Here is an 11,301-nt window from a genome sequence, read left to right on the forward strand (position 1 = left end):
AGCACGACTTGCGGACCAGGACTGACTCACGTCCCACGGGGAGCCATCATCCTTTGTCTACACTGAACTTCCATCTGGTAACTATAGTCAAACCCCGAAACCTTTTTTAACTACTCCCCGTGTACGCCCGGTCCTTTTCCGGTGTAGGGCCCATACCAGCCGCGTAAACTTAACACGCCCCGCACAACGCATTACGCAGGGCCGTGCAATATACGGCACGTGCCGACTCCCGCAATACCAGACTTTTAATTAATCGCAGAGTGCACAGGCACTGGCTACATCTAATCGTAGACTTTACTTAATTTAATAGCGATCCGCGGTCCACACAGGTGGGCCTGCGCGTCGCCGTTCACAAATTACGGGATTGGCCGACTCCAATCAAACTCTCTCCCTCAACTGCGACTGGCGTGAGGACGTAACGTTAGTGACGGCGCGTCAGAGCGCCTAGTGTATAATTTACAGTGTACTTTATGTAGGAAAATCGTGTGAATGTAATTGCAAGTGTAATTTGCCAACGTAATTAAACGTCCACTCCGTACACTCCGTGCGCGACGTGTAAACGACAGTGCAAAGCTGTGTACGTTATTTCTGAACCTCACCAATCCAGTTAGGGATCAGCGTCCTATGCTGTGTAGGGCCAGTGGTACAGAAGGCATTAGGGATCCCTAACATCATCACCACCGCCGCCGTTCCTAGTGGGCCACGCAGGGGCTTTCGGACCTCACGACCCACCTCGTGGCTAACCACTTTGTTAGCCTGGCGCCCTCCCGGACACGTTTCCCCGCAAGAAAACAACTCTCCCGGGTCTCGAACACTAACACCCGGGCGACGGCAGTGTGTATTTCTGCATTATTGAATAAGTGCACCATACTGTCTCAACAGAATTTTTGCTGAAATAAATTTTTTTACATTTTAATATTGAAAATATGCATTAAATAAGGCAGAAAACAAGTAAAGAAAGAGTTTTATGAATTACATAAAATAGAATTTATAATAGTATTATATCATTTTTAGACTCCCAGATTTATTCAGTATTGTTAGAAGTAACATTCAAGAATTATGTTTCTCCTGTGCCTTCTTAAATAATTAAATTTAAATAAAATTCTTAATAAATGATCTTTTTAACCTTGCATTCTTTGTTCGGCACAGCCTGTAATCCACACCAATCAGGCTATATTTCAAATGATTTGACCATTTTAAATCAAATCAAAAATGTAATAGAATAGCATAAAAATTAACAGATTTTTTTTTTATTGGCTAACAAAGTTAATTTTAGGGGTTGCATTGTCACTGTAATTTATATATATATATATATATATATATATATATATATATATATATATATATATATATATATATATATATATATATATATACACACACACACACACTCTCTCTCTCTCTCCAAATTGCTATTAATTAAATTGTTATAAAACATAATTTACTAACTGCAGTTTCAGTGGTCTAGGTCTCTGGGAAAACTACTGGACGACACCATCGTTCTTGAAGGCAGGGCCACATGCAGCATTTCAGCTTCAACGTTACGCACTTACCCCCACGCTGCTAGAGATAAGTTGGTAGCCTCCTCTCCTTTCCCATATGAGGCTACTCCAGTAGTAGATAACTGGGACACACACTCAAAATGCCTTTCTGCACACAAAGTGGTTAAGTCGCAGCTCAGTTTACACTTGAGGATTTTTTTAATATTATTTATGATTGGCCTGCGGCTTGTCGCCAAAAGCCAAAGGGTCAATTTGTCCTCTTTCAAATTTTTTAATCAAATATCAGTACGTATAAGTTACACCCATGTCTTAACCGGGGCTCGAAGCCAGAACCGCATGCACTGTGAGCCGATGTGCATCCAACTTCACTACAGAAGTCGGTTACACTTGAGGAAGTCTTGTCTGTTCTTCTCAGTGTGATTTTAATCATGATAATTATATATACTGAAACATATATTTATTCTTTTCATTAGAAGTCACATGACAAAACTTCATGTGTTATGATTTACCTGAAGAAAATGAGTGTTTTTACGATAATGAAATGCAAAATATTCCAGTATTTGGTAAAATTATGTTCCAAAGACAAATTGCTAAAAATTTATTTTATATTTTGAAAGGGAAATTTTTTTTTTTTTTAGCAATGAACTACTGAAAATTGCATCGTGCTAGCTACTATCTAAGAGTTACATGTAGTTCCTGGTTTATATTTACTGTTTTGGTAACAAAAGATGTTGCCTTTTTATGATATTGTTTTATTCAGGCAAGATCTACCTTCTACACTAAATTTACATTTCAATTAAAGATTTAACTTCAAATTTTATTGTAAGCACACAAAAATAGATTTTGTGCATCCATTTCGCTGCCAATGCTGTTTTTGACAATAATGCATTGAATGAGGTATTGATTTATTCAGAAGTGGTACTGTATTAAAATTAATGTTTGCATAGTGACTAATTTACTATAGTATCAGTTTGAGATTTAATGCACTATTTGAACTATGTATAGCATATACATTTCCTTTGTATATGTTTATTTAATTTTTTTTTCTGTGCGTTCGTGTTGAAACTGCATTGACGTTCAATAATCCGTTAAAATCCCAGATATAACACAGCTACGCTCAAGAAGATGCTACAAATATATTTCAATGTAGCAACTTAAAAGTGAAACTGTTGCCTGTTAATTGTTAAATATGACTGAATATATATACATACATATATATATATATTTTTTTCTTGAAGACAAAAACTCATGAAGCCAAATCATTTACAATCAAACCCATTTTTAGTATGAACAACTGAGTCAATAAAATCTGAGCGAGTTATATTGTAATAAATTATTGAACACATTTTGCTTTTGACTTATCACATTGTATGTGTATTATTCATTATTAATTTAAACTTTCAAAATTTTTTTACTATACAAAAGTTATTTTGATCATTGTAAATGGCAGAGTAATAATTATATTTACATAGATGCAATTCTTAGAACTGGCTAGTAGTTATCCAAATGTGTATGTGCTTCTCTTGCAGCATGTCTCTCTGTCTCTCTCCACCTCGAATGTGAGGACGTTTTTATAACAAGAAGTTCTCTACCACTTCCACAACGAAGCAGCTGTTTACTCACTGTTTTACCGAGGAAATTGTGCATGCAACATTACAATAAACATGTGTGTGGACAAATCATTCCTCCCTTCCCAATAATTTTAAATAGGTACTTTATAAACTCTTATCACAGGAATATTTGATGAGAAAATTCTGCAAATTTCAAATGAAAATTTAATTTTCACCAACTTAGTCACATGACTATATTCAAATACAATAAAGGTTCAATAGAAATCTTGGGAATCATTTCCTTATTCTTCTGGTAGGTACCCCTAACGCGAGATTGAATGTAGGGCAGTTTGTTTTTAAAGTCTGAGATTTAAAATCTCACATTTGTTGTCTATTTATTCCAATTTGTAACAAAATAAACATTTTCCTTCAAACAGAATGTTAAATCCTGCACTCAACTTCCTCACAACACGGTATTTACACAATTTTTAAAAACATTCAGTACATGAAAATTGAATGTGATTAGATTTATGAAATTTTTTCATATACATATGTATTTTGTTAAACAATGAACAGTTTGTTTGCGAACAGAACTAACAACTCTCACGGTTCAGTTGGTGCATCGTTAAGGCTAGCGCTCCTTGGTCACTTTGCACGACCAAGTTCTAACACAATGAATATTACAATTTCATATTTCATCTGAAGTACACTTTGTAAATGTTCTGTGTCAGATTCCCACCTTACTTTTTAAAAATTCTAACAAAAGTATGTACTACATTCTTGATGCAATGTTAGTAAACAAACCCACGTGACTTTCTTCGCATCGGCTGAATAAGAGGGTACGGTTGGTGAATCGTACGCCAACGTTGTCACTCCTGCAGAAGAAACCCACTCGACAGAACTAAAAAATGTACACTTCTCAGTGCATCCGTAGCATTGTTCCAGGACTTATCCAACACTCTAGGACCACTTTACAACCAGGGAAAAAAGAAACGTAAGCAGAATTTCATTTTGGAGGAGTTGGGGAGGAGAGGAGAGGAAATGAGAATAGAACCACTTTGCCTGTCGTCTGCTTTCAAATTCTTTCCATTTTTTGGTAGGAATGATAGATATTGTAGTATTTTAAGGGTGGGAAAAGGGGATTGCCTACGACCTTGATGTCAAACGCCCAATATTTATTTCGTACTTGGTTCATAATATGCAATTTACTTATAATAATAAAAATTCTGAATTGCTAGGAAATTAAAACTTTACTTTGCTCACACACTTTTAAAAAAATAATTAAAAACACACACACACGTCTTTAAAAGTGTGACACTGCTTTTCAAGGTGCCACCATGAGAATTCACTTGCTGAAAATAACTTTTTGACTCTTTAAGCAGTAATACGCTTTGTCCTTGTTTTGCACGACCCACGGGTGTCTCATCACGTCCTCCAGCGAGAGTCGCTTGCTCGGAGTGTGAACCAGCAGCTGAAAGCAACAACTCCCTGTCAAGTTACAGAGCAATACACATCCTGCACTAACTCACCGTCAGCAACAATAAAAAATTAATTTTATAAAAATGTTTCCATTTTGCTTACACTCGAATGAGCACCTAGGCAGGCAAGATGGATGGGCTACAACGGGAGATCAGTTCGACTTATAGCCTACTTTAAAATTCCGCAGCCCTGAAATAGAAGCGGGCCATGTCAACGGTAAACCACACAACAAACACAGAACGTCACATTAGGTGTAAATGTTGATACGAGGGACACTACGCACTGTCTCGTAAACAACCTGACGTACGATACGAACAGCAGCTTTTCTCTCCTCCTCAAACCATCACAAATTCTAATCTTATAAGCAGGAATATAATGTATGTACTTCTTCACCTTTAAAAAGAACACTAACTTTTGTAAAAAAAAAAATGTTAACACACATCACATATTAGCACAGTACTCCCCCCCGCCGTGGGTCCACGAGTCATGCACCGGAGCTCACCTTGGATATGAGGTCCTTGGCCCCGGGGGGGATGTGCGGGGGCCACCTGATGTCCACGTTGCTGATGCGCTTATACGTGATCTTGTCGTTCTCCGACTCGAACGGGGGCTTGCCCACCAGGAACTCGTACAGCAGCACCCCGAGGCACCAGTTGTCCACGAAGTAGCTGTACTGCTTCGACTCCACCATCTCGGGGGGCAGGTAGTCCAGGGTGCCGCACATCGTGTTCCGCCTGCGCGGCACGTGAGATCAGGGACACTGGCAGAGCCCACTGCACGGCCACCGTCCGGCTACTTCCTAGAGCAAACTTCGAAACAGCGGGAAAACTTGATTGAGGTGCCCAGACCGAGATTGGAACCAGTATCTCCTGGAGCATGAGTCCAGCATCTCAACGACTGTGCTACCTCGCTCCGTTACATCTCAACGACTGTGCTACCTCGCCCTGTTACATCTCAATGACTGTGCTACCTCACCCTGTTACATCTCAATGACTGTGCTACCTCACCCTGTTACATCTCAATGACTGTGCTACCTCACCCTGTTACATCTCAATGACTGTGCTAGCTAGCCCTGTTACATCTCAATGACTGTGCTACCTAGCCCCGTTACATCTCAATGACTGTGCTACCTCACCCTGTTACATCTCAATGACTGTGCTACCTCACCCCGTTACATCTCAATGACTGTGCTACCTAGCCCCGTTACAGCTCAATGACTGTGCTACCTAGCCCTGTTACATCTCAATGACTGTACTACCTCGCCCCATTACATCTCAATGACTGTGCTACCTAGCCCCGTTACAGCTCAATGACTGTGCTACCTAGCCCCGTTACATCTCAATGACTGTACTACCTAGCCCTGTTACATCTCAATGACTGTACTACCTAGCCCCGTTACAGCTCAATGACTGTGCTACCTAGCCCCGTTACATCTCAATGACTGTACTACCTAGCCCTGTTACATCTCAATGACTGTACTACCTAGCCCCGTTACAGCTCAATGACTGTGCTACCTAGCCCCGTTACATCTCAATGACTGTACTACCTCGCCCCGTTACATCTCAATGACTGTACTACCTCGCCCCGTTACATCTCAATGACTGTACTACCTCGCCCCGTTACATTCAAACACCCAGGCGGCAAGCAGAGAGTTTCTCTTTCAATGATCTCTTCCGAAAAAACACATCATTGTCACAGGTTCCATCCAGATTTTATGTGCGTTGTATTTAGGAAAGTTTTAAGTACAAATAAATACCACATAGTCTGAACAAATAATAATAATAATATATTTAGTAAAACTCAGTTTGGCAGTTTCATAAGGCAAAAAACTGAATAATTATTTTTTAAAAAGATCAAAGAATATAATTTATTAATAGATTAAGCTGAAAAAAAAAACTTAAAATTTAATTTACAGATACACTTTGTAAGAGGCAATGTTTTCACCGTACAATATAAGATAAGTGCCATTACTTAATCCCATATCATGCACAAAACAGGACATTTTACATCCATGAGAAAATAGCCAACTCTCAAGTATCCACTTGGCGGCCCCTACAGGACATAGAAGTTGCTAATTTGATTCCCAAGAAATCACAGCAAAAATGGAATAACTAGCATGAGAATTGATTAAAAGTTTTTTAGCTAGCAAACAATAATTAATTATTAAAGTTGTTTTGTAGTTACCTTTAATTTGATGTTTTAGCAAGAAAAAAATTAAAAGAAGTTAATAAATTAATTTGTAACAACTCTGGTATTTATATTCACAGGTCCACACAGATCATTGTGGCAGCACAATAGCTTCTTTGTTCTTCACTCAACCCTTTCTTCTCAACGCTAGAAGAGATGTACGAATTTTGGCAGTCAATTGTTTTAGAGTAGAACCCTGTTATAATGAATCTGAAGGGAGTAGTTTATATGTTCACTATAGAGGGGAAACTTTATATCTGGGAAAACTTTCATATTGGCAATACATACTCAAAAGCAAAATCTTAATTACACATAGGCCTAAGCCAAGAAAAGAACGAATGAAAATACTCAAAGCAACAGTTTTATGAGCAAATGCAGATATTATTTTTAATGAACTACACTTTCTATTACCTAATGGTTCTTGGAAATCGGCGTATTATCCTTTTTTCGGACATTTAATTCTCTGTGACGTTATCGCAGCTTGAGAAAGAAGATTGTTCAGCTTGTTTAATATTGTACTTAATGTGGATGTTGCAATTCCCAGTTCCTTTGCTATTAACACGTGCGGAACAGTGGGGTTGGAGTCTCCCTTTTCAATAATGTCCAGTTTATCTCGCACAGATAATGCCTTACGTTTTTTACCGCGTTTTTCACCTTTTTTTATGTACGTATTTCTTATTGAAGCACATTTGCAGCTTAATAACACGTAATTTTTCTTACCGTCAAAAGTAAATAAACGAAAAATAACATGTCTGATGCATCAAAGATTACTATGTATCATTTAGTATCGCAGTTGCTAAAGCTGGAACGAAATTTTCTCACTTTCTATGGAAAAATTTTGTCCACAGAGTTCTATCTAGTGGTAGTCTTACGAACCTTACCCGATCAAAATGTCCGAAACGTGAACGATAAAAATGAGACGTAAAAATATTGAATTTGCTGCTATAATGTAAATATGTATTTGTGTGGCAGTAATTTATTTATAATGTTGATAACATAATAAATGTACATGCGTTCGCCCATTCTTTAACTATGCAGGGAAAACTATTTTTTATTTTCACCAAACTGATCACCATTTTTGGCTACACGTAGCCTACCGAGGCCACTCGAATACGGCTTGTTTATAATATGAACAGTGGACAATCGAGTAGCGTATTGCGGAGAAAAACTTCAATGTGATCCAGAATAGACGTTTTGTGAAAAAACTTTTAATTATATGAAAATATTTGAGATTAATGTGCATTATGTCGGCAAAATTTGTTCGTGGTACACGGGAAAACGTATCAACATTGACAAAAGTTGTGCGCTATATCCAATAAATTAATACATAACCTCAAATCATTTTGCCGGGACTGAGACGGAAATTCACAATAAACGGGAATTCATTATAGGCGGGTTCACTATAAACGGGTTCTACTGTATTTCATTTATCCTCCCATTCCCACACGCTCGGATACTCTCAGTTGTAAATAACCATAATTGTCTAAGAAAAGCTCAAAATTTTCTGCTGCACCCTCACAAAGATTGTGCTTATTTTTTTTACACCTGAGTAGGTCTCCATTTGCTCTTTATCAGTATAATTTTATTCCCAATGCATCTATGAGTAAATAATCGAATTTGCATCGTTTATATGGGACAAGTTACATGGTGATTGCAATAAAACCGAAATCCTCAACTCATAATCAGTTTTTTTTTTTTTACATTTTTTAAGGGTCTACTGTCGCGAGTCTACCGTGCTCTCAAAATGTTTTAATATAATAGACAATTTGGAACATATGACAACCACACTACTAGTAATTCAGTTCCTTGACGCAGACTTGCCCCGTACCTGTTGGACTCGGAATGGCAGGACCAGCCAAAGTCAGAGACCTTGATGTTTCCTTGGATGTCCAGAAGCAGGTTCTCCGGTTTGATGTCCCTGTGCATGACATTGTTCTGGTGGCAGTACTGCAGGGCCGAGGCCACTTGGTGCACAAACTTGGCAGCCCTGCGAAGCACAACCGCGATTACTTCGCTTAACATCCATCCACACGAATTAATACAGGAGCAATATAGCACCTTCAAAGAGAACACACACATTTATGTATCATAAACCCTACTTGTCCGAATACACGAAAGCTCAATTATTCGTAAAATGTGTGTTGCAGAAGACAATCCCCATCAAGCTCCAAGATTGGTAAACATGTTGTTGCTTAATCCTTAATGGATGACTGACCACTTGAACGTGGTTTGTGGGGAAACCTAAGTTTCACGGCAGTTCATTCGCCAGTCACTCTCATGTAGAACCTTAAAATTTGGTCAAAGATTCTGTTTTTTAAAGTTTGGTGCGAGGCTTATTTTGAACACCAAATATTTTTTGGTTATGGTCTAAATATTAGGGGTGCGAGGCTTAAGGCCTGTTCACAACTGTCCAAACCTGTGGGCGGTCCAAGCCCTTACCTTAATATGAATGACATTACGTTTCACAAGGAAAACTGCTCTGTTTAAAATTGTGATGTACTAATCTACTGATTTATCAAGTCGTCACCAGAGCACAGTAAATATTGAGCCAAATTGTGTTTTTAACTCGCTTTTATTAGCTTCATACGTATGTATGTTAGTATGTAACGGAAACTTTGAACATATTTTGACCTCCTTCAAAACGTCGGATTAACTCGAAATTTGGCATACTTATCAAGGACCGATGACAATTCAATATTTTAAACAGTTAGACCTGTTATCCTTACTAGGAAAATCAGGATTACCGATTTTTTGTTTTCCTAAAACTGGTACCTAGTGTCTTTGCGCCAAAACCAAGAAGGGAAACAACCAGGCGTGCCGATTACCTATTTCTCGGATAAGTTACCAACTTTGAATAAGATGAAATTTTCGGAGATGGAACCTGAGAACCGGCTATCTCATCCAAGGGACGCAGCAGGCGCCCATATCGCTCATTTCTCGGATAAGTTACTGACAGAATAAACATCAATGACTTCCCAATTTTATTGGAAATCATTGATTTTTATAGTATGATATTGAAAATATTGTGTACTATAGTTCTTCAACATACTATATTGAATATATATTTAAAAAGCAGCCAATATCTACTCAAACTCACTTTAATAGTAAATTGATGTAATAAAGAAAACCCAATTAAAAAATAAATAATAGTTTTTAAAAAAACTAAAAAACACGCTTTTATAGAAAATCAGACTAAAAATGAAAAATAAATAATAGTTATAAAAAACTAAAAAACACACTTTTAAAGAAAATCCAACTAAAAAATGAAAAATAAATAATAGCTTAAAAACTTAAAAAAAAACAACACGCTTTTATAGAAAATCCAACTAAAAAATAGAAAATAAATTTTAATAAATATGAATTAAGAATAGTGTAAATAAAAAAAAATGTATTTTATTGTAAAAAAAAGTGTGGGGTGTATGGTGTCAATATTTATAAATATTTTATTGACAGATATGAGTAGAAGGATTATCATTTTGAAAATATCTTAAAAAGCACCCCACGCCATTTTACAATAATTTTTTTTTTCTTATTTACACTATTCTTAATTCAAATTTATTAAAATTTATTTTTGACGTGACGTCTAATAAATTGATAAACGCTGGCTGCATGCATGAAAAATTGTGCCACTACGGATGTGTCCTGTTTACGCATGCGTGGCATCTCTCTGGTATGTTGCGGACGGTACAGAGAACTCGGCCGGTGTTTGAGGTTATTGTTGTGCACCCCGCCACGGGAGTATATTCGCAAGGAAATGGCGTTCTTACAAGTACGTATTATTTTAATTACTGGTGTAAATCAGTATATTTAAACAGTGTTGTATAAGTATTGTTTTAGCTGTGTAACCAAGTATTTATTGCTGGTATGATACTTTTCACGCTTTAGTTTGACATTAGTAATTATTTGTCATAAGTTATTATTTGATCAACTAAATCACACACCGTATTATAGTTATGAGCCCACGAGCGTGTAAATATTTCGAGTCCAGCAGAGAATATGCTAGTTAAAAGAAATTCAAACAAATATCGTGCGTGGAATATTATTAATCTATAACATCTGAAACAATTGTTTTCAATATGGCCTCGTGGCTGTGAGGTTAGCAACGCTGTCGATAGGTTAACGGATCAAATCCCGGCAGCTGAAAATTTTTTTGTACTTGTAAAAATAAATACGGCGCGCACGACACGTCAAAAGTAATAAATATATTATTATATTTGAATTAATGAATGCAAATAAAAGTAAATTTATTAGTTAAATTGTAGATTTCATTTCACTCCTCCTTTGTATCCATACAAAATAGTGATAATTCAATAAAACTGATTCAATTTTATTCATAAAAGTATGCATAGGTAGATTTTATCATACAAAATATAGAAAAATTTTAAAAAAGTTTCTTCCTCAAATAATATATTTTTAATGCCTAAATGGTTTGGTTGCAAAAACTTATTACGGCTCAGTCTCAGGCCGAATATGATATTTCATTTTCTTCTGGATCAATCATTTCATCAATGTTTTGTTATGACGTTGTCACGTTAAACTATCGTCTGTAAACCGACTTTACAGACAACCAATTTTTTAGTTGG

At 36.9% G+C, this 11,301-nt stretch overlaps 1 protein-coding gene across 5 annotated transcripts in view; it reads right to left on the reverse strand.

The window, feature by feature from the left end:
* Positions 1-4,283: 4,283 nt before the first annotated feature.
* Positions 4,284-11,301, reverse strand: part of LOC134537045 (aurora kinase C-like) — a 14,021-nt gene continuing 7,003 nt past the window's right edge. For 4 of the 5 annotated variants that reach the window (XM_063377266.1, XM_063377264.1, XM_063377268.1 and 1 more), the window contains exons 5-7: positions 8,547-8,705; positions 5,034-5,265; positions 4,284-4,523 (exon numbers count right to left, since the gene is read on the reverse strand). In XM_063377266.1, the coding sequence (XP_063233336.1) occupies positions 4,398-4,523; positions 5,034-5,265; positions 8,547-8,705 (517 nt within the window). In that variant the 3' untranslated portion in view covers positions 4,284-4,397. Of the gene's footprint in view, positions 4,524-4,633; positions 4,721-5,033; positions 5,266-8,546; positions 8,706-11,301 lie in introns of all 5 variants that reach the window. The other variant, XR_010075919.1, reaches the window with a different exon arrangement.

This window comes from Bacillus rossius, chromosome 11 (assembly GCF_032445375.1).
Source record: "Bacillus rossius redtenbacheri isolate Brsri chromosome 11, Brsri_v3, whole genome shotgun sequence".
NCBI classification, from domain to species: domain Eukaryota; kingdom Metazoa; phylum Arthropoda; class Insecta; order Phasmatodea; family Bacillidae; genus Bacillus; species Bacillus rossius.